Raw genomic sequence first — 24,619 nt, 5'->3', positions numbered from 1 at the left:
TGTAACCTTTTCTATGCTAACTACCAGGAGCAAAAGAAAAGGTTAGAACAATGATTAAAAGGGAGCCAAGATGAAGCACCCAGGTGCAGGATAAAAAGCTGTGTATTTGTATTTTTATTTATTTTTTAATTTGTTAAATATAAGGAGAAATGTAACATTGTATTAAAAATTCTGGAAAATAAAAGCTCCCCTTTAACAATACAGCTAAGGATACATGTTATGCAAACATAGCAAAGACTCATCACACTATTCTAATAATTACATCTACATAATTGTGCAAGCAAATGTGTAGCTATAATAAATGTGTGTGTTTTATTACACCACTTTGGAATTACTGTAGTCTAGCAGGGGTAGGCAAACTTCACCACTCCAGATGTTGTGGACTACATCTCCCTTGACGCTTTTCCAGCATTATGGGAGATGTCCACACCTAGAGTGCCGAAATATGCAATGCCTACCCCTGGACTCTAGACAGAGACAATAACTTCTGCATGCACCTACTAGGGCAGTGATCTGGGAGGAAGTAGATGCTACATTTAATGGTGATTTTGCCAATACAAGAGTAGCTGCAATTTCTTACCTGTCTGAAATTGGCATTGCCATCAGATTGCTTTCCCTTGTGAATATAAATAACCCGTTGCAATTACAAGATTTAAACTGCCACACACTCCTTCAATGTCATATTTTACTCACTGGGTTTCTCTATACTTGTCTTTAATGTCAGCATTCTAATGCCACCCTTTTAATTTATTTTCAAAAATGTTATTATCTCTCTAAGCTAATATTACATTATCGACAAGTACCTCAAACGATAGTATAAAATTCATAGAAAGCAGTTAGTATGTTATCGGGCTCAAATAGCCAAAGATGTCATGATCGCAAATATTTATAAAGAAACTTTAAGAAATAGCCATAACTGCCAGCAATTAGCAGAAAACTCTTTATATCTGTAGAATCATTATTTATTTATTTTTTGTCACATGGAAAAATTTAGAACGAAACTCAATAGTCAGTAGCGACATAACCAAACTATATGCTGGAGACAATAAACAAATACACAATGCTTTCAAGGAACCAGTGATTGCCTCTCCACGACTAGGCAATTTCTTACCATGCTAGATTTAATTGGCATGTATTAAAGGGACTCCTTCCAATGAACGTACCTTCAATAAGCCATTCACAGTTTCCATTGACAGAGTAATTTCCAGGGCCATCACTCACATATCCTGGGGCACTGCGGAGCACCGTACGCTGTCCCTTGCAGTCTCCTGATGTTGCTCTGTGAGTGATGGTAAGTAGGAGGAGACTGAGGTTCCACAGCCTAACCTTACATGCCATCATTGCTCAACATTCCTGAAAAGGGACCAGAAAAGTCTAGGTTTTGGTTATGATAATCAACCAAGGTTAATGGGAATAATTACTACTGATTACTCTGAGTCATCTGCCACAAAGGAGAATTTAAGAAGCACTGAGGATAACACATTCATCTGTTCCTTTAAAGTAAAGAGAGTTAAATTTGACTTTCGTACACAAGCCACTGATCCTGATCTTACAAGTGAATCATTTATAAAATTATGAGAAACAACAGTCACCAAGACAATGATAACATTAAACTTTGGCCATCACGTCTTCGCATTCCGGTGTGTACTAATCTTGAATTTTCATTTCTCCCTTCACTAAATTCTGCTATCAATTACTTGCCAACTTTCAATGATTCAATGACACAAAATTCCCCTACCCAACTTGTATATGAATTCTTACGTTTTTTTAGATCATGCATTAAAAAATGTAGATTACAGGAGCCAGACAATAAATGTTTCATATTTTATAAATAAGAGGTTGATACGTACTTCTGGGGTAGTCAACATTATTTTAGAAGTGTTACGGGACAAAAAAAAGAAGTTGGAAAATGATGCTCAGTTCAGATTGCATAGAAATCTAGCTATCTGATGTCATGCAGAACATTAATTTAAAGGAACACTATAGTCACCTAAATTACTTTAGCTAAATAAAGCAGTTTTAGTGTATAGATAATTTCCCTGCAATTTCACTGCTCAATTACTCAATTCACTGTCATTTAGGAGTTAAATCACTTTGTTTCTGTTTATGCAGCCCTAGCCCTGGCTATGATTGACAGAGCATGCATGAACAAAAAAAATTGGTTTCACTTTCAAACAGATGTAATTTACCTTAAATAATTGTATCTCAATCTCTAAATTGAACTTTAATCACATACAGGAGGCTCTTGCAGGGTCTAGAAAGCTATTAACATAGCAGGGAATAAGAAAAAATTAAACCGAACTTGCAATAAAGAAAGCCTAAATAGGGCTATCTTTACAGGAAGTGTTTATGGAAGGCTGTGCAAGTCACATGCAGGGAGGTGTGACTAGGGTTCAGAAACAAAGGGATTTAACTCCTCAATGGCAGAGGATTCAGCAGTGATGCTGCAGGGGCATGTTCTATACACCAAAACTGCTTCATTAAGCTAAAGTTGTTCAGGTGACTATAGTGTCCCTTTAAAAAAAAAAATGAATACAAAAACCACAGCTCAGCATTTGGGTCATAATGAGCACTTATTCTGTGATGGTCATGAAGGGAAATGTGTACAATGCATCAATGCCAACAATATCAATACAATACCAACACATTATGCAAGAAGTCAAATATTAGTAGAGCAAATATCACCTAGCAGTCTGTATCACTCCAAGACTCATTATAGGACAACCAAAAATATTTGTGTTGTAAAAACAAAAAAGTATGAATGTGAGAGATACACTCTGGGTTATTCACTATATAGTACTAAGATTTTTTTGTGAATCCAAAAGATACAACTAAGGCAAAAATAGCCAAACCGTGACTATGGCTGGGCTGGAGAATTTTTCCAGATAAGCTATTTTTGCCTCAGTTTTTCCATTTTGATTTAATTTGCAAAAACATGAGTCTTACTGAGTCTTACCCTTACTGAAATATTCAGATTAACACAAATCTTGCAATAATATGCAATCTGATGACTGACATAAAAAAAATAAAAAAAATAAGGATTTCAAACACCAGGACCAAGACTGCTAAGACTAAAAGAAATGTGCTACTGAGAATGTGCTCCTGGGTGTCTGTCTATACCCACAGCTCACAGTTTGTGAAGATACCTAGGGTGACTAGGGAAATGGTTTGTGTGTCAGGGATGACACATATTTTGAAAACCAGTTAAGCATTCTAAAACACTTGCGTTGATGTTTTGTGATATTTTCTCAGGTGTTTCTAGGAAATCGGACAGTGGTGGGCAACCTTCAGCATGCCAGATGTTGTGGACTGCATCTCCCCTAATGTTTTGTTGCAGAATGTTGCCTACTCCGGAAATAGTACATCAGGAGAATGGGCAAAGAGGGACGCAGCCAAATTGAGATAGTCAGCTGGAATTTGCCTGCCTAACTCCCAGATTTTATATATGGCAGCAGTTCATTCCTGAGACTATTCAGAATCCTTCATTGAAGAGTTAGCATTTGGAATAAAGTCAACACATTTGAAAGAATACTCTGACAGGCGTACCAAACATCTGTAAATGGAAGCGGCTTAAAGAATAATTAATCCTGCTCTACAAATAGTAACTGCAGTACATCTATATGATTCTGCATTGAGAAGATTTTTTAAAATGTACGGTAGAGTTGTGGATTTGGCCATTTAATGTTTGTTGATGACTGTGATGATTATTAGATGTGGGCTCATGAGTATGCCATCAGCCCTATTTACTTATGTTTAATGTTGGTGTTGAAGAGGACATGAATGCATGATTGGTGCAAGTTAAATCATGACATAATCTGATTTGCAAACTGCTGTGCTTGCTCATGGGTTCTCACAGATGTTGTCAAGCCTGTTTTCAGTGTAGTTTATGTTCTACGGTAATGCTATAATTCACTTAACTATGCAAACAAAATTATGCTAGATGACACAACTTTACATAGAATGCTCAGAAATTACAGTCAATGGATCATGCATATATAATATGTTGTACAAACATTTTTCTTATTTTATCTTTCTTATGTATTATTTTGTTTAGAAATGCTTCAGTCATAATAAAACTTTCCACAAGTTGGCAGTTAAAAAATTATGTCAGTCCAATAAGGTAATACGAGATTATGTATTGCATATTCATCATTGGATCAATATTTCACAAGGATGCATAGTTATGAAGTACATATGTGCGAATGTGTTCCTTTACAAATACCAATAGATAATTGTATAAAAAAAGCTACTTGTCACAAATCTCAAAGTCCTGATTTGGCAAGTTCTTCCAAAATGGGTTTCTCTGATAATTGCAAATAGTTGTATGTTTCAGCACAATTTTCTTGACTCTTTCATAAGTATAATATATATATATATATATATATATATATATATATATATATATAAAAAAAAATCGGTTTTCTTAATCTGACATTGCATTGCTACACTGCATTGTCACAGTGGGTTTTAATCACTAAACAGTAAATTGTAGTTATTTGAAAACAAAATGGCAAAACCTTGGCCAAAACATCTTATCTTAAAAAAATAAATAAAAAAAAAAGCCCCAATACAAATCACAACAATTTATGGCAGTGATCCATTGAAACAAGGATGGGATATATCATGCCTTCCATATACTTTGATCTACTGCTCCTATCATACTCAGGCAACAATTTTGAGTCTAAAACGCTCGATCACTGAACAAATTTGCAATGAGGCAGTGTCAGGGATTGGCAGCTTCTGACACCACAACCACCACGGATTATAGCTGCATTTGCCTCTAGGCTGGGCATTGTTGGAGTTGTGGTGCAGTTCAGTTGGCAATCCAACTACTATGGACTACAGCTCCCAGGGTGCTCAGCTTGCCTGCTGACTGGGCATTGTGGGAGTTGCAGGCGGTGTCTGGTTATTGACCAGCTGTAGTACAGTTTCATATTATGTTTATACTGTGTGTGCCCCAGGGATGAGCAGCGAGCACCCAGTGATCCTCCACCCCGGCCGTGTACTCGGTGTGCATGCAGTGCCCTGTGTATGTCAAGCTGTGTGATATTATTATTATTATTATTATTATTACCCAGGCTTCCTCGCTCTCTCTCTCTGCCCGCAGTCCATACAGCCCGTTATTTTGCTCTGGATTCCATTCTACACTGAAACCGGAAGCAAAACTCACGGGGTCACCTCACACCGGAAGCAGCCGGAGTCCTGCCCATCGCTGTTGCCTAGCGACATCCTGCAGGGTGGGCAAGCACAGTTAGCGCGAGACCCGCTAGAGATGTGTGGGGTGTTACAAGCACAGTTTGGGATGTGAGGAGCTCAGTGCAATATGAGGAGTACAGTATGAGGAGTACAGTATGGGGTACAGGGTGTATAATGCAGTATGAGGAGTACAGTGTGGGGTACAGGGTGTATAATGCAGTATGAGGAGTACAGTGTGGGGTACAGGGTGTATAATGCAGTATGAGGAGTACAGTATGGGGTACAGGGTGTATAATGCAGTATGAGGAGTACAGTGTGGGTACAGGGTGTATAATGCAGTATGAGGAGTACAGTATGGGTACAGGGTGTATAACGCAGTATGAGGAGTACAGTATGGGGTACCGGGTGTATAATGCAGTATGAGGAGTACAGTGTGGGGTACAGGGTGTATAATGCAGTATGAGGAGTACAGTATGGGTACAGGGTGTATAATGCAGTATGAGGAGTACAGTATGGGTACAAGGTGTATAATGCAGTATGGGTACAGGGTGTATAATGCAGTATGAGGAGTACAGTATGGGTACAGGGTGTATAATGCAGTATGAGGCGTACAGTATGGGTACAAGGTGAATAATGCAGTATGAGGAGTACAGCATCGGTACAGGGTGTATAAGGCAGTATGAGAAGTACAGGGTGGGTACAGGGTGTATAATGCAGTATGAGAAATACAGTATGGGGTACAGAGTGTATAATGCAGTATGAGGAGTACAGTGTGGGTACAGGGTGTATAATGCAGTATGAGGAGTACAGTATGGGTACAGGGTGTATAACGCAGTATGAGGAGTACAGTATGGGGTACATGGTGTATAATGCAGTATGAGGAGTACAGTAGGGGTACAGGGTGTATAATGCAGTATGAGGAGTGTGGTGGAACCAGCCTCGCCACTGGGCATTGGAGAAGACTGATTGCCAGCTTCCTGCCCTGTGACTATGGCCCCATGTTAAAATGTTTGATTTTCCCCTGCAAAGACCCGAAAGCCGGGTCACTCTGTACTTTCCCTATGTGAGCAGTGTTACCCCAGATAGCTACGCCATGGAGCCCATTCGTATAACGAAAGACTATGTGAAAGACTTTGGCTCCATGGCAATTGAACTGTATGTATGTAATCTGAGCGCTATTCAGTCATAATGTGCGCTCAGATCTAAGCTATCTGGGGATATGTACCTTAATGTATGAATGAATGTACCTCTTTTATGCAATAGCTGCACAGTTATATATTTTTTATGTATTTTATTGTATTTTGCTACCATGTGGCTAATGGAGTTTTGCCTCTCTCCTTGGAGATAATTGGATTACTTCCCAATTATCTCCAGGATAGAAGACTCTGTGGAACTGGTTTTGGGCAGAAAAGCCGTGCTTCATTTGGTCAAATAGGACTTTCCCTTAACTTTTTAACCCCTGAACCGATTACCCTGATTTTTGAGTATGTGTATATTTCAAGTATGGTGATTCTGAAAATGTATGTTTATGTGAATGACATGTATATTTTGGAAGTTATTAATATTTTGTAAAAACTGTATTTCTCTGCCTGTGATAATTATATTACCCATTGTTTTCAGTAATCATATCACAGGCAGATGGGAGGATTTTGTGTGGGAGTGTCTGTGTGTATTGTAGGGATTGATTGGTTGTATTTCAAAACCCTGTGGGCAGTACTATGTTTGTGGATTGTGAATAAAAGAGGCTGTATGTGCCAGTACAGTCAGTTCTGCTTGACCTCAAAACGAAGTGTCGTCTCGTTATTGGGGGAATTGGATTGTATGCTGATTGCCAGGAGTGTAATCTGATTGTATGCTTTTCCTGTTCAGCTGTTTACAGCATTCATATGCTTGAGAGAATTTGTATGCTTCTCCACAACATGCTTCTGTGGTTGTGGTGTCTGCTGCAGTGCTTGGAGTCCTCAGGAAGCGCTAGGAGCACCCTTCAACGGAGGTACCCAGTCGGGGTGTCCGTTGATCCGTTACAGGGTTTCTACGCGTTGAGTCGCCAGGGGAGTGAAGTCTCGCACATTAGAGAAGGTGTCTTGTTTTTCCCTTAACAACTGTTGTATCTCCCTACGCTCCTGTGGACTCAGCCTCTCCCCCAGCTTAACCTTGGCTATGTCACTACACAACTTTCTGTCCTCCAGCAGGTCTGGAATGGGAAGGTTGTCAAACTCTTCAGAGGGAGGTGCACAGATGGCTGTCACCTCGTCTGAGCGCTCCCGGTAGGGCTTCAGCATGTTCACATGGAGCATCCGTCGCCCCCCGAGCCAGCACATGGGCCAATTATATAGGTGGTGTCGCAGCGCCTGCCAGGCGGCCTGTAGCTTGTCATGCCGAACAGGTTTTAAAATTAAAACCTTCTGTCCCACCTGAAAGCTACGGTCCCTGGCGCTCCCATCATACCAGGTGCGTTGGCGTGTCTGGGCCGCTTGGAGGTTCTCCCGTACTGCTCGGGTTAGTTCCTCTCGTCGGTTCCGGAACTCCAGTACATAAGGTATGATGGGAGTACCGGTGGAACTGTGGTCTCCCTCCCAGTGCTCCTTAATGAGATCTAGGGGACCTCGGACCCGCCTGCCATATAACAATTCAAACGGGGAGAACCCCGTGGATTCCTGCGACACCTCCCGATATGCAAAGAGGAGGTGGGATAGGAATTTTTCCCAGTCCCGTTGGGTCTCAGCGAAAGTTTGGAGCATCTGCTTTAATGTTCCATTAAACCGCTCGCAGAGCCCATTGGTCTGGGGGTGATATGGGGCACTGATGATTGGCCTAATGTCACAGAACTTCCAGAGCTGCTGGGCGACTTCCTCAGTGAACTGAGTGCCCTGATCCGAGATAATCTCCCGGGGTAAACCTACCCGGGAGAAAATCCGCATGAGGGCCTCGGCCACCGTTTCTGCATGTATGTTAGTTAGCAGCACTGCCTCGGGATACCTGGTAGCATAGTCCACTACCCTTAATATGTATTTCTTGCCCAAGGGGCTAGCCTTCTTTAAGGGACCCACTAGGTCCACCGCAATTCGGCTAAACGGTTCCTCCACTATGGGTAGGGGGTGTAATTTGGCTTTCCTGCGGTCCCCCCCTTTTTCCTACCCTCTGGCAGGTGTTGCAGGTACCGCAGTACCTCCTGACTTATCCCTGGCCAGAAGAAACTCTGGGTCAGTCGATACCGGGTGCGACTGTCCCCCAGGTGTCCGGATAGCGGTATATCATGTGCTATCCGGAGTAATTCGGAACGGTACCTCTGTGGTACCACTAACTGACGACTAATGACCGGGTCTGACCCGTCTACCTTTTTCTCTGTCTCCCTGTCTCCCTGCTTGCCCTCCCATATAAATCTCTCTCCTTCTGCCCCTGCCAGCCCTGTGGTTATCTTATCCCTATATACCTGTAATGTGGGGTCTGTGGCTACCTCGGCTTCAAATTCACTAGGGGGGGCCCAGGGTACACACTCTATAGATGGGGAAGGGTCTCTTACCTGAACCTCCGGGTGTGAGTTGTAGTCCTGGGTGCGGGCCTGCTGGCGTGTGACCACGGGGTGAGCCTCTGCAATAGCTGGTGCCTGAGGTTCATACGCTGATGTTAGTTTTCCCAAGTCATTCCCCAACAAAACTTCCGCAGGTAGTTGTGGCATCAACCCCACCTCTACATTCCCATGACCTGCCCCCCAATTCAAATGCACTCGGGCTGTGGGTAGCCGGTACACTGCTCCCCCAGCTACCCTTACGGCTACAGTTCTGCTGGTTCTTGCTTCCGTGGGAACTAGGTGGCTTTTTACCAAAGTAATAATGGCTCCAAAATCGTTAAGCACTTGTACTGCCTTTCCCTCTAGGTAGACTGTCTGCCGATGGTGTTGGCGGATGTATGCGTGGGCCTGCAGGGGATCTGCCTCATGTAGTACTTCCCACTGTTCCACAGTGGTGGTGGGAACTCCAGCATCATATGTCATAGCGGCCTCTGCCTAATAACAATGGGTTGCTGCTCTGGGTGGTGGTGGTGGACCGGGCCGGATCCATGTGGTGCGATCCCGAAGTTGTGGACAGTCTCTTTTATAGTGTCCCCAGCGTTGGCATTGATGACACTGAATGGTGTTAGGCTGTCTGAACCGTGGTTGGGCGGCTGCAGGTGGCGGAAGCTGTCGTGGTGGGACTGTTGAACTTGAAGGATAGGTGGTAGCTAGATTTGGGCATGTTATGGTTTTACCCGGGGCAGGTTTCTGTTGCCTACGGGCATCCAGGTAGTCATCCGCCCTTCGTGCTGCTTCTGTGAGGTTTGTAGGATTGCGATCCCTCACCCACTCCTGTATGTCTGGTGCCAGTCCGTCAAAGAATTGCTCCAAAACTACCATCTGTAATAAATCCTCCATGGATTGCGCTTTATCCAACCGAGTGCCGCTCTTTGTAGTCGACAGGCCCACTCTGCATGAGAATCTTTACCAGTCTTTTTAAGGTCCCTGAACCGCCTCCGGTAAGCTTCTGGTGTCATGGCATATCTGGCTAGTATGACTTCCTTAACTCGGTGGTAATCTCTTAGTTCTTCATCTGTACCGTGCGGTATGCTTCTGCTGCTCTTCCCGTTAGCCGACCTGCTAAAATAGGGACCCAATCCTCAATATTTATCTTATGCAGGTGGCACAGCCTCTCAAAGCCCTCTAGGAAGAAATCAATCTCTTCCTCTGCTTCCACATCAGTTTTAAAAGCCTGATACGGTACCTTTGGTTTGCTCTTCTGTACCGTGGGTACTGTCTGGTTACTCTCTGGAGTTTGTTGGACCCTTTGTCTTAGTACAAACTCCTGTACCTCCGTCATGGTTCTGGAGATAATCTCTGCTGGTGGGTTTTCCCCATAGAATGACAGCCGGAATTGCAGTTCTGTTCTCTCTGAAATTCCAACCGCCCCTGTTCCTCTGCTGGGTTGTTCTGTACCGAAGCCGGACCCTCTTCTGCTCTGTATTCAGCCATGACTTCTGCAACCAGAATTGCCTTGGTCTTATTACTGGCAGAGATACCCCTTGCTTCCAGTAGGTCTTTTGAAGTCGATCGCTTTAAAGTGGTGTAATTGATCTCCATCCGTGATCCATTAGTGCTGTTGCCTTTCATGGTACTTGCTCCTCTGTGGGTCTGGATTCCGACGCTTCCAACCAATGTAGCGGAGAGCTGATTTCCCACAGCTTAACTCCACTGGTATAGTAGAATAATGCAGAAACAAGTAGTAAATCCAAGAGGGTAACCAGCACAATCAGAAAGGCAAACCAATAATATCCCATCATCTTTCCCAATCACTGGACGACACACAGTATCAGGAGTAGAACTGAAGTTTAATGACACAATTCCTGCTTTTATGGGATTCTCCCATGCAAGGGAAGTGTAACGGCACCCCAAGGCATAAAAGTGGTTAACAGCCATTTAGTAGATCTTCCCTTCCAGAGACACAGGCACAGCTACTGTAGACACCAACCCACCGAACCGGAGAAGCATATGAATGCTCTCAAACATACGAATGCTGTAAACAGCCGAATAGGAAAAACCATACGAATAGGTTTACACTCCTAGCAGTCAAACTGGAACAGCATACAATAAATCCCCCCAAGAACGAGACAAGGCTCCGTTTTGAGGGTCAAGCAGGAACAGATAGAGATGTGGGTTTATTGTTCTTATATACACATTAGTACCACCCACAGGGTTTTGGAAAACAACCAATAAACAGGTACAATACACTCAGACACTCCCACACAAAATCCTCCCCTCTGCCTGTGATACAATTACCTTACACAATGGGTAATGTAATTATCACAGGCAGAGAAATACAGGTTTTCCACATCATTCATAACTTTAAAAGTATGCATCACATTCACATTAAATTTGCAGAATCAGCATACTCCAAATACGAACATATGTCAAAATCATCCACATTGGTTCAAAAGATAGATCGAAGTCCTTTGTGACCAAAGGAAGCCTGGCTTTTCTGCCCAAAACCAGTTCCACAGAGTCTTCTATCCTGGAGATAATTGAGGAGTAATCCAATTATCTCAAAGGACAGACGCAAAACTCCATTAAGCACATTGCAGTAAAAAGACAGTAAAATACAATAAAATACACAAGGTTACATTTATTACATAAAATACAGACATGCTACATATCCCCAGATAGCTTAGGTCTGAGCGCACCTTCTTACTGAATGGCGCTCAGACCACACACATACTGTTCAATTGCCATGGAGCCAAAGTCTTTTATTACATGAATAGGCTCCATGGCATAGCTATCTGGGTTAAATGAGTTCAGTAAATCCGAGAATCTACCGAACGCCAGAGCAGAAATTCATGAATAGATCTTTCTGCATAGGAAAATAAAGTATTTAAATGCCAGTCCATAGTCAAAAGGCAGCAGGCAGGCAACCAGTCTCCTCCAATGCACAGTGGCGAGATTGGTCTCGTCACAACGTTCTTCACAGGAGGCCCCTATTGTGGGCGATTGCTTCAATGCATGATTCTCTCCCATGGCCATCTTGGAGCACATGTGGCAGGGGACAGCTTTGCGGGTCCTGTCCATTTTTATGGCTGTGAGCAGGTCAGCACTCCAGTGGGGTCTGGGATAGCCCTGACTGGCCCAAAGTGGGGGAGTACAGGACTCTGTGCAGTCCTGGTCAGAGAGATTGGCTGCTTCCCTTGCCAAGCAGATGCACCAGCCGCAACCAGTTGGAGAACACAGCTGTATCACAGCACTGGCTGTCAGACCCAATATTAATGCTGATGCCACCTAAGAGGTTCCAGGCATCGATATTGATGATTAGGGTAAGTGTATCCCTAAAACTCTTACATTGCAGGAATGATCAGGAACTCAAGCTTTCTATGCTTCTCAGCATAGGGAAATAGGTAATCTGAATAATTTATAATGCAAAATATAAGGCATTCAACAAAACTCCTTTAATGATCTCAGATAAAATTATCAGTCGATAGAAAATTTGACTTTTCTGCTTACAGAACGTGTGTACTTATTAACATAAAATTACACAGACTGAGTTAATGAGGAGTTTTCATTTCAGTGAATTCTTTAGCACAATCTGTTATGGTTAGAACTTGGCTAATCATTGCTAGCAATTTTACCTAAATGGTAACTGATCACAATCTAGTTCAGCATTCACTCAATGAAATAAAATGGCAGAGAATATAGCCACTATATTGTTAAGGTACTTAGAGGCTCTTTTTCTTGCAGCTTTAACAATAAAGGAACACTATAGTGTTAGGAATGCAAAGCTATAGTGTCCTTCTGCCTCTTTCTCGTACCTTAGTCCAGCACTGGGTCTCTCAGCACTGGCTCTGTCTCTGCCTCCTTTGACATCATCACGAGGAGGAACCTTATGCGCATGTGTGGTGAGCGCTGTGCGTGCATTAGGCCTTCCCCATAGGAAAGCATTGAATCAATTCTTTCCAATCGGGATTTGGAAGATGCTGGATGTCCTTATGAAGGTGTGAGAACATCCAGCTTCTTTTCGCAGAGTTCAAAAGGGGCAGTCTTAACCCTGCAATAAAAACAATGCAATTTTCTAAAACTACACTGTTTTCAGCTGCAGGGTTAAGGGAACAGGGACAATGCACACAGTTGACTTCAATGAGATGAAGTGATCTGGGTGCCTATTGTGTCCCTCTAATGTAATTTAATTTATATCTATAGCAGAGCCCCAATACTCCAAGCAAGTATCTCTGCTGAAGACCTCTCAGGTTAAAAGAAATGGTGCTTCAGTGATTATAGCCCACCTTCCTAAGCACTAGACTACAATCAGTGAATGGGAGAACAACAAGACAGGAAAAGGGGGAGGGGGAAGGTACATACAACCTGGACATTTAACACATTCAATCCAATACACAGGACCAATTCATATGGAGAAACATATAGGCACTCAATATAAAACACACAAAGGGTATGGGGATTCTGTTGTAATACAGCAAGGCCCCTCACCCACAGGGCCTTTTAGGGGCTTCTGGGACCAGGCTCATAGTCTGTGGCCAGAAGGCTAGCCTTCATGCCTCTCCAGGAGGCTGTGGCATGCGAGCTTCCGTCACAAAATCTGCTTGTGATGATCAGACACAAGACAATGCAGCGTAGACAAGATTTGAATTTACTGGGCAAATCAGACATGAACAAAACACAAATGGGATTTATTTACTTAACAAGTAATCGTGGAAAACAGAGAAGACCTGCTATTTATGAGCTGAAATAGCTGATATGGAAATCAGAGATGGAGAATTTTTACAATTCACCTATTTTGATCGAAAATTAAACTGGTTCTGTCATCTTCTGGGGTCTTCCCATATTTTGCAGTGACCTGAGGGTGCAGGGGAAGATAGATTTTACTCACATGGATCCTCTTTAGCTTTTGGTGCTTCATATGCATTCACAAGAGTACAAATCTGATGCGAGAATGCGGGAGCCTCCATATACAATATGGTGTGTGCTGGGAGAATTGAGAAAACTTGACAGCATTAGCTCTGTCTTTTGTCAAATGTAGAATGTTGTCAATCAGAGGAAAACTATATAGCTATGTATTTTCTAAAGTCCGCAAAGTTCTATTCCCTGCTGACCTTATATAAATTAAATTGTGTTTCTTAGTTAACATAATTTTATGTTAACCAGTAAATATTTTTTCATTGCATTACAAAAGTATTCAATAGTACAAAGCATGTGCTTTGCTTGGGGCAGGAGGCGGGGCACGGGTGGACAGGAGAGCTGGGGGCTTCATACCCAAATCCAGCACTTGATTTCATTGACCCCACAGGCAGCCTGAAACACAGAATCACTGCTCTCCCTATCTGCTCCATGAATCTTGGTTTACTGCTGCCAAGACGTGCAAAGCAGAATGAATGGGGAGAGCAGCACAGGGTATACTTGCAGTTTGGCTCTATTGGCTGAATGTGGGGCCAATGAGATTTAGGGCACATCTGGGCAGCACCGTTTATATATAGACACTGGAAAATGAAGTCATATGCCCTCACCTCTGCTGCTTACAAGCTCATGAAAGAGACAAGCCAGGCAGGTAGGGCTGTATGAAGAATTAAACCAGCCACCACAGTCTACCTTCCCTCCATCACCGGTGCCAGTATCCTTATATTTTATAGCAAGTGTGCATGTGTGTGCCTGTTTTTATGTTTGTGTGTGTCTGTATCAGTGCATGTCTGTGTGTGCTCGTGTGTGCCTCCCTGTGAATGTGTGTGCCTTTATGTGTGTAATTATATTTTCCCGGTCCTTGCGCCGATCAGGAACCTCCAAACTTGCAGCGTGTGCCAAACAAAATAACCGATAGCGTGGCCTGAATTCAAGCAATTTGAACACTGCTAGCATTTGGAGCACATTCTTAAAGAAATACAGGGGGTGTAACTTAATTTCTGGCTCAGTTCACATCAGTCCGGCATCCCCATCTACGCACGTTCTGGGGTCACAGGCATGATATGGATCAATCAAATCACTCATAACCGTATTTAAACTCCTCTTGCCCCATTTACTGTATCATATCCTGGTTTCTGGACCCTGGTTTCTGGATCTCAGTACCCTTTAGTGCTTTCCTTGTTACATTGTGATATTTCTGGTATTGACCTCTGCTTAGTGCTTGCCACTTAGTGCTCCTATTTTGTGCAAGTGTGTTGTCCTTGCCTGGATATCTGTATCTCCATCTTGTGATTATCATATGCTGTTTGCATTACTCAATATTCCTGCTCTTATATTCAGCTTTTTGAAGTGCTGCCATGACTATTTTCTGCCATACATCGCTGCAATTTTTATATCAATAAATGTGCACTTTGTCATTATTTCTGTTTATACTTATGTGTATCATAATGGTTTACTCCTGAGTGCGGACTGCGTTTTGTGTTTTGTGTTACTTGCTACATATGTGGGATAGCCTAGCACTGGCATTAACCCTATCAAGACCTTGATCTCAGGATTATTTCACCTGACATTTAAAACATTTTAACTTGGAGTTGAGGTATCGTCTGTGGGTGGGTTTCATACGACACCCACATATTTTTTGTTATATTTTGTCTATTCTATTGACATACCGATTACCTTACACCAGCTAATTTTTGTTCATGCTGTATCTATGCTTGTATTTGACTACGTACCTCTTTATTTTATGTTAAGCCCGGCCACTCTAAGGATCCAGTCTGCTATTGTTATCCTAGACTCGGTGCATGACCGTATGTGTGTCTGCTTGTGTATCTATTTATACTTTTGTATGCCTGTGTGTATCTGTGTTCCTGTGCATGTGTGTGTTTGTGCATCTATTGCTTTAGGTATTTATCTGTGGTTGTGTGCGTCTTTAAATATTTAACTTTGAGTTTGTGACTTTATGCATTTATCTGTGAGTGTGTGAAGAGGCTTTTTCTTGCAGGTATTAAGGGGTGGCGTTTGGGAAGAACCAGGGGTGAGGCTTTGGAGAGGGGCCACCAAACTTTTGCTTTGACCGTAGCAACACCCCTGGGGCAAAGTATCAAACATTTATAATTTCTTACCAAGTTAATAACATCTTCTTGCTTTGTACATTACAGTTTACATCAAGCATGTCAAACTCACGGCCCACAGTGAACATCTTTGCGGCCCAGCGAGCCGCGAGTACATGCTTAGTGTTAAAGCAGAGTAGGCACCTGCTTTCTCCACATGGCAGGTGCCTACTCTGCTAAAATTTACCCTGCCTGTAGTCAGAGAGGTCGCTGGAGGAGCTTAGTCTTCCTGCCCCCTTGTGTGTGTCAGTGAGTGTTTGTGTGTCGGTCAGTGTTACGATTGGCCGCTACTGGACAGTGGAGTACCTGGAGGTGCACGGAGACATGCCACGTCACATTCCAATGTGATGTCAACATACTTCACCTTCATAGGGTTTCAAGAAGTAGCGGGAGGATCCGCGTTGGCACAGGGTGGGGTAAACCAGAGGCCGGACCCCCGAGTCGCATACTGGCAGCGGCAATGTGAGTGGAGTCTGCTTGTTGGCTAGAGGGGGGTGCGTGGATTTAGTAGGGGGGGGATTGGGATTTAGTATATTGGGGGACTGGGATTTAGTAGAGGGGGTGCTTTTTTTTATATACTGTACTTTTAAAAATAATCTATGTTTCAATGAAAATTTAAGTTTGTGGTTTTTTTTGCGACCCACATAAACTTAAACCTTGTTTATTTGGCCCGTGCTAGACTTTGACATGCTTGGTTTACATCTTCTACAAGAGCATAATTTGAATTGACTATAGTGATAATTAAGGGATTTTTTTTTTTCATCTGTCTAAGCTTTAAAAATCAGAAATCAAAATGAATTGCTTTATTTAAAATTTTCTGTACGAACTCCTAGAACTAAATGATTTCAGTTGTTTGATGGTCAATGCTTAACACGTAATGATATATGAATGTTAATAAGAGAAGTCCTTAAAGAGTAGATTTATGATCTCAATAAGAGCGTTGGATAGCTGTGCTCGAGTCTAGAACATAAATTTCATCATTTAGGATCAATGTTTGCAGCTCTCACACTTGAAGGGATGCAGCTGTCATTCTGTACCAGGATTGAAAGGTTGGAGAATTGACTTGTTCCCCCATGACCTTGCCAAGATTTCAATGACATATATTGCAGTGGCATAAACTACACAGTTGGGTCAGAGAACAAGAAACAAAAGCACATCCCGCTTTCTGGAGGAGAATGGATTATCAGCAGGGGGGAATAAGCAAGGCTAGTTTTATGTTTTGTATAACTGTGTATTGTCTTTGTAAAGTATATAATCATCTAAAAAGCTGTACAGCATCAAAGGTACAGCATGCCTTTTCAATGTACAAGGAGTAGGTCTAGGCAGAAATCATTGCCTTTCTCCAAGCAGAAAGCTCCTGCTGAGATTTTGTGCATGAGACCCTGGGAGAGGTCAGTTGTCTTTACTAATGGCCTTTGTAATACTGAGACACTTAGTGGTGAATAAAAGCCCCCTAGAGACAAATTAATTAAAAGTAAAAAATGTCAACAATCCACCAGGGGGTGCTGCTGCCTTCCATCTTCTCCCTTTCTCTGTGTACCAGCTCAATGCCTAGTGATAGCCCAACTCAGAATCCTCCCCCCATTCTCTTCCTCTGTCTGTTATAAGCATTTACACTTCAGATCTATCAGACCCCACCATGCCTACCGATCGGAGTGTCTCCTAACAAGATGAATACACCATACTGAAAACAATTGCACCTTTCATCTCACTGCACTGCACATCAAAGTGCTGTCTTGTTTTCATTTTGTTGATTTTTAAAAAAAATATTGTAATTTTTTTTTTTGTAATTTATTTGGGCTTGTAAAGGAACCATGAGCACAAGCCATGGGTATCGAGCATCATGGTGGACCTATGCTCTCCATCAGGTCCCCCATACTAATTTCCAGTTTGAAGTTGTGGACAGCAACTTTGCCCCCCAAGAATGGAACTATCAGCAGGTAAGATGCAATGAACGAATGGATAACTGAACTCTGATCTTGCAATAATGAAATAGTATGTCAGCAGGTGCCCTGGGGACAGCCTCCAGGGGGATCATTATATACAGAACGAATACAGTGTGCTTAAAGGAAACAAGCAGGAGTGTTTAGAGCAAATGTATCTGTTTGTGATCTGTTCTAGTTAATGTACCATTCCACTGTTTGTTTGTTTTTTGTTTTTTTTTTTTAAAGATACACTTTTTGTAACGCTGCTTGGTTATTCCTGGCTGATGAATTATCTGCTGTTTTTCTAAAACATAAACAAAACAAAAAAATACAAGATCAATAGCAGAAAAATTACATTTAAAAAAATGTATAAAATTGTTATATGCTTGCTTTAGTGTATCCCCATTTTTTGATGCTGCTCTGTTGTGCAGGGCTGTGGACTTTGTCTTGCTTTATTTAAAATCAAAGTAAATTAGTAACAATAGTAAGACAATCATTCAAAATATGATACAATTAGGATTTGTGAGCATGCTTGAAATACTTGGAAAAATTGTCTTCATCATCTTTCTTTGAGATGCATGGCTTTCTAAAATTAAAATTAAAAAAAATAAATTAAAAAAATACAAGAGACTGCAATTAGGTCAGAAGGACTTGTTGGATTGACTCTTTACTCGCCATGACTCCATGCTTATTGCAATTCATGCAGTCTGACAACAAAAAATTCAAACACTGAGATTAACCTGTTAGATATCACATATCACTTGGTTACGTAAGCATATTATCACTGAGATAGCAAAAAGCTATTTTGTTTCAGAATTCTGCAACATGATGTTTTAATTATAAAAAAATATTGATGATTGATGTGTCACTATAATAAAATATTGAATATACCCTGTACTAAAATGTGTGCGGGAGGGCTCGATACAAGATTATATCACTGTTTGTGGCTGATTTTATGTTACACATTACTGAGTTGTAGCATGACAATGATGTTGTGATGCATGTGTACAAATTGTAACAAATTAATTTGGTAAAGCAGTGTAGCAAGGACACAAGTTTATCACAATATATTGATACACTAAACTGCCCCATGCCTAAAGCACAGACTAGTTTCATTTAGAGTTTGTGGTATGTGGCTGGAACTGAAAGAGTTACATTAACCCCTAGAAGGTGGCATATGGCTGCTGCTTCTTAACAGCATGATGTGCAAGGATTATACTAAGCAAGCACAATGAAACACAACTATATTAAGTCAGGGGGAGTTCGACTGCAGGGATTGCTTTATTAACCAGTCACATTACATTATGCCTATTTCTGTTCAAATTTCTAATAGATGACCTAATAGATGATTCATTAAAAAGTAGTGTGTAAATGAGTCATACTAGCAATTTGTATATTTTTGTGACATACCCTTGCTGTCCATTTTTAACTCTCTAAGTGTCACAAGTTAATGCATTGCAAAACAATGCACTGGGGAAAAACCTCAGATATTGAAATGGTTAATATATGCTCTTAACTCAAGTTTAAAAAAAATGTCAGCTATAAATGCTATGCTAGTAAAGGAACAGAAATATTATCAAAGCAAGACGTTTAACTATTTCAGTGGTTGACAGGTGTATGTGTAATTCATAGCTTTGCAAAGTTTTGTATGCAGCACTATGAAATTTGCTGGCGCCATATAAATAATACAATAATATTAAAAATATACAGAATATTCCCACACTTTTTTACACTGCCTAGAGCTGGAATAACCTATCTATTAGGTAGCATACTGTCTAATAATTCATTTACAGCTTTACTACCATCACTGGGTTCTATATACACATCTAGGGTTACCCACTAAACTGTAAATTGCCAAGAATTCAAAATAACTTCAACAATTTACTCAACAATAGCTGAGTTGGGAAAAAGTCTCCAAGTCATCTGTGTTTTCAATCAAAATGATTTGGCCTAAGTTTTGAAACTCACTCTCCATATGTGACACTTTACTGCTGAATGAATAACTCGGGTAGATGTTTGGTTTTATGAACTAAATAAAAATTCCTGAGACCTGACAATGGATTTAGAAAATACCTAAATTTAAAACAATTCTTTAACATATAATTTGCAAATAATTGATCAATTCTCCAGAGTTATTCATTTACTGATCCATTAAACCCTATTCTGTTTACACATTTTTATAGTAAATGCAAGACTTGGCAGTACACCTGCTGAGGGCAAAGTTTCCCCATAGTGCTTTGACAGCCATTTATCTGGCTGTGCATCATAGGAAACCGCACACAACAGTTGTAAATGCCAAACCATTGGGCAGGAGGATAATGATAATCCCAGCTCCTCAGTGTGGTTTCGGCGAATTAACCAGGGAAGCATATGTCACCCCAGGTCAATTTAGCAAAGCATTAATGGGAGGTAATACATACTCCTGGAAATCTAAAACGTCTATTGAAACGAGAGGAAAAAAAGCAGATCAGTACGAAACTCAATCCTACCTTGTAACAACAGACACAGAACAACTAAAATCATTTGACTCTTTACAGGGCTCAGTAACAAAGGCATGCCATGCTTGTAAAATAGATGTATGTATTTTTAATAATCTTTTATTTTGGAGGACAATGCTTGAAGGCATAGTTGATACATGAGATGACATAAAAAATACCATGCCTCCATCTTCTTTACACTAAATTATAAAACATAAAAAAATAAAGCAAAGCTTAGTAAATAAAATATAAGAACACGTTTTTGATAAGCATGTCATGTTTTTGCTAAGTAACCAAAGAGTGTCTTTTGACACCTGGATAATGGACTGTAAAAAAACAAAAAAACAAAGAAAGAATCAAACAAAAACCAAAAAAACACATAGCCCATGTGGCGAATGTAACCTCGCCACAGGCTCTTGGATGGGCCTGCTTGCCAGCCTTTTGCCCAAGGACTATGGCCCACGTATTAGACCTTGGTTCAGGACTGTGGAAAGGCTTTGTTCATGCCTTTTCCCTGGTCTGGTTCGGTATATGGGATTTACCGAATGGATTATACTTGCTGTTCGTATGCCGAACCAACTCCTGAACAGTTGGACCATCCGGGAGAGTCGTGTGCTACTTGTTGACTCCTATCAACACTTTAACCGCAACATTCTAAGTGGTGGGCTGGGTGGCCGTAATTCGTATGGACGAACACGTTGCTGCGGCCATATTTAGCCGCGAACGCGTACAGCGGTGTTTGGTCGTCGAGTGTATGGAACTATAATCAGGGGGAACAGCTATATTCACTCTGGGGATTGCTATAATTACTATACTCCCTTGGATTACATCACTAGCTCTTGTTAGAGCTATCCTGCTATACTCTCTGGAGTAGGAGACATCTACCCACTGGATCCTGGTCTTGGGTCCAGGGTGCGTGGAGGACGGCGAGACCCCAACCAAGCTGTAACGCTGGCTGTGGGGTTTACGGTGGTGATGGTGTTCCAGTGCGGTGCTTATGGTGCTCGCAATTACTAGGAAGCAGCGATTAGCGGAGGCACCCAGTCGGGGTGCCAGGCAGTCCGCCATAGCCCAAATATAGTATCCTGCTAGAAAGTGTCACATCCAGTCCTGGGGAAGTGATTGAAAGAAGGGTGGCATGGTGCTAAGAAAGCTTTCATGATCAAAACTTTACATGTTTATTTACTAAAGTGAGAATAATGTGTTTAATATAAAATGTCACTCCAGTTCTAAAGTAGAATGCCGCCACCTTCTCACAGTTTAGCGTATATGGAAGCTTCACTAAAGTGACAACTGTTAAGAATTCAAAGTGAATTTCACATTTGAAGGGACACTATAGTCACCAGAACAACTACAACTTAATGTACTTGTTCTGTTGTCTATAGCTTGCCTCTGCAGTGTTTTTAATGTAAATACTGCCTTTTCAGAGAAAAGGCAGTATTTACATTACAGCCTAGAAACGCCTCTAGTGGCCACTCCTCTGACAGCCACTAGAGGTGCTTTCTGTGGCAGTGCTGCACAGTGTGCATGGAGACACTGAATGCTCCCCATAGAAAAGCATTGAATCAAAGCATTTCTATGAGGAGTGACTGTGACTGACTGTGATCATCAAATCTGATAATGTCAACCAAGGAGACGGATCGGGTCATGGCTAGGGCCAGCACTAGCAGATCTGCGAAGCGCTGGGAATAAGTGAGTTTTTTTTAAACTTATTTAAGGGGGGCAAGGGGAACCCTATATGTGTTTTTACACTATAGGGTCAGGAATACCTGTTTGTATTCCTGACCTTATAGTGTTCCTTTAACCCCTTAAGGACACATGACATGGGTGACATGTCATGATTCCCTTTTATTCCAGAAGTTTGGTCCTTAAGGGGTTAAAGCCAAAATGACTGGAAAAAAAAAAATCCAAGTCAGCTATAATTCAAGTTTTTCTATTTTAGTGTAAAATTTGAAATTCACATTACATTTCTGACAATTTACTAGATTTAGTAAATAACCCTGTAAGTGTTTAAAGGTAGCATAGCTTGCTATGATTCAGAAATAAATTTGTGGTATTGTTTTTATTTTTAATAAAGTCTGCATTCATTGTATAATATAATATTCAGCAGACATATTGTCTCTTTAAAATGAATCCTTTTGAGAATCTGGAAAAAGTGACAATAATCATACCACATGTTTTTTTCTGTCTTACAAAATTATTTGATATAACTGAGGAACACCATGTATTGGAGATGCCAAATTAGCACTGAAACATCCTCTGCTTATTGTCAAAAGGCTCAAGCACTTAATGTATGGTATAGAAGTCATAATCACTGATCTGATAATCGTAAAAGTCATGTAGAAAAGTATCGGAACTATGGGACTGGAATTACGGCTCATGAGCAGCTGTTAACATGTTGTTAAATGTCGGATAAGAGATATGTAATTTCTTAAAATAACTGGAAAATAATAATTTTTCCACCTATGTGAAGGAAAATATAGTTTACTGAAGTTTTTTCACACGCCGCAGTGCTGACCCCAGTATTGATGATCTCTGCCAATCCAATGCTTTACCATAGGAAAGCATTGGGAGGTTAGTGCGCAAACTAAGCAAAACACTGCACAGCACCAATTAAATGGCCTCTATGAGACCATTTGATATAGTTGTCAAGTATAACTCGGCTTTTGAGGTGGGAGCGTCTCTGTACTGTACTATATTGATCAGATATGTTAGAAACTTGGGGATGGGTTTGAAACAACATTTTTAGTTGTGGGTGACACAACTGCACTGTCATAGTTACATACATAGTTACATAGTTACATAGCTGAAAAGAGACTTCCGTCCAACAAGTTCAGCCTTCCTCACACATGTTTTTGCTGTTGATCCATAGAAGGAAAAAAAGCCAGTCTGAAGCGCTTCCAATTTTGCAACAAACTAGGAAAAAATCCTTCTTGACCCAAAAATGGCAGTCAGATATCTCATTGGATCAAGCAGCTATTACCCCACTAATTAGAAATTATATCTCTGTATGTTAGGTCTTTGGAAGTTTTCATCCAGTTGCTGTTTAAACATCTGTATGAACTCTGATAAAACTACCTCTTCAGGCAATGAATTTCACATCCTTTTAGTTCTTACTGTAAAAAATCCTTTCTTTGCCTTAGATTAAATTTCCTTACTTCCAGCCTAAATGCATGACCTGGTGTCTTATGCATAGTACAAAAATACAGGTTTAGACCACCCAGGTGCAGTATATAGAAATAAAATAAAATAAAAGGATAGTTACTTCCTTTTTGATCGGGTATAGGTACAACTAAAGGATTCCTCTCAATCCTCAATGCAACTTTAGACAAAATAGGATGTACCTAGACCTATAAAGTAAAAGAAAATACGCTCATAGGGGATTAACGTAAAGACACAAATAGCCCCTTATTAATATATTGCACTCACAAAATTGAAGTGATTTTCAGGCTCATCAGTTAAGTGGATTCTCACGAATTCCTTAATAGGGCTCTCTTTACAGGAAGTGTTTATGGAAGGCTGTGCAAGTCACATGCAGGGAGGTGTGACTAGGGTTTATAAACAAAGGGATTTAACTCCTAAATGCCAGAGGATTGAGCAGTGAGGCTGCAGGGGCATGTTCTATACACCAAAACTGCTTCATTAAGCTAAAGTTGTTCAGGTGACTATAGTGTTCCTTTAACCCCTTAAGGACACATGACATGTGTGATATGTCATGATTCCCTTTTATTCCAGAAGTTTGGTCCTTAAGGGGTTAAACAGTAGAGCTCAATTTACAGGAAGCATTTAGGTAAACTGTGTGAGTCACATGTAGGGAGGTGTGACTAGGGCTGCATAAACAAAGTGATTTAGCACCTATATATCAGAGAATTGAGCATTGACACTGCAGGGACATTATCAATACACTAAAACTGCTTAATTAAGCTAAAGTTGTTTTCGTGACTATAGTGTCCCTTTAAGTATAGTCTTCAGCCCATCTGTTGACTGTATTATCTCAATGTTATTGTAGTGTTTTGATTATCTCCAAATGCATCATTTGTATAAATGCAGATCCGGGAATATTCTTTTCTATACAAGATAAATAACACATGGTATGACCTCCACATTGTGCATTTCAGATTTGTTTGTAACACTTATGCAGGATTGGAGGAGGTTTGATGATAGGAAATAGGTCAGTAAAGGGCGATAGAATGGAAGGGTGAAGATATAGCTGGCTTAGACAATGGTTCTGTGGAGAATGGTCACATTATCTTCAAATAATGCTCAAATTGCGTGAAAAAATTATTTCCAGTTTAATAGACTGAGAGGAGTGGTGGTGTAATAGGCAAACAATAAAAATCTATATAAATGAAAGTTGATCATAAATTATAAAGAAATATAAATCCTTTGGTGCATTGTGAATGTGAAAGACAATATGATAGTGCATTGTAGCAACTTCAGTGTCTTTATATAAGGATCAGGGCCGGACTGGGAGAAAAATTCAGCCCG

General features: G+C 41.0%; 2 protein-coding genes across 3 annotated transcripts in view; one reads left to right on the top strand and one right to left on the bottom strand.

Annotated features, from left to right (window-relative positions):
- Nucleotides 1-5,141, bottom strand: part of MEGF8 (multiple EGF like domains 8) — a 66,247-nt gene extending 61,106 nt beyond the window's left edge. The window contains exons 1-2 of the mRNA XM_063437189.1: nucleotides 5,075-5,141; nucleotides 1,164-1,353 (exon numbers count right to left, since the gene is read on the bottom strand). Coding sequence (XP_063293259.1) covers nucleotides 1,164-1,341 — 178 coding nt within the window. The 5' untranslated portion in view covers nucleotides 1,342-1,353; nucleotides 5,075-5,141. The remainder of the gene's footprint in view (nucleotides 1-1,163; nucleotides 1,354-5,074) is intronic.
- Nucleotides 5,142-17,335: 12,194 nt separating this feature from the next.
- The window catches only part of TTYH1 (tweety family member 1), a 134,297-nt gene continuing 127,013 nt past the window's right edge, over nucleotides 17,336-24,619 (top strand). For both annotated transcript variants that reach the window (XM_063437190.1, XM_063437191.1), the window contains exon 1: nucleotides 17,336-17,669. In XM_063437190.1, the coding sequence (XP_063293260.1) occupies nucleotides 17,544-17,669 (126 nt within the window). In that variant the 5' untranslated portion in view covers nucleotides 17,336-17,543. The remainder of the gene's footprint in view (nucleotides 17,670-24,619) is intronic.

This window comes from Pelobates fuscus, chromosome 11, assembly GCF_036172605.1.
Source record: "Pelobates fuscus isolate aPelFus1 chromosome 11, aPelFus1.pri, whole genome shotgun sequence".
In the NCBI taxonomy this organism is placed as follows: Eukaryota; Metazoa; Chordata; class Amphibia; order Anura; family Pelobatidae; genus Pelobates; species Pelobates fuscus.
Note: the sequence above shows the minus strand (reverse complement) of the source record. Positions and strands in the feature narration are given on the sequence as shown.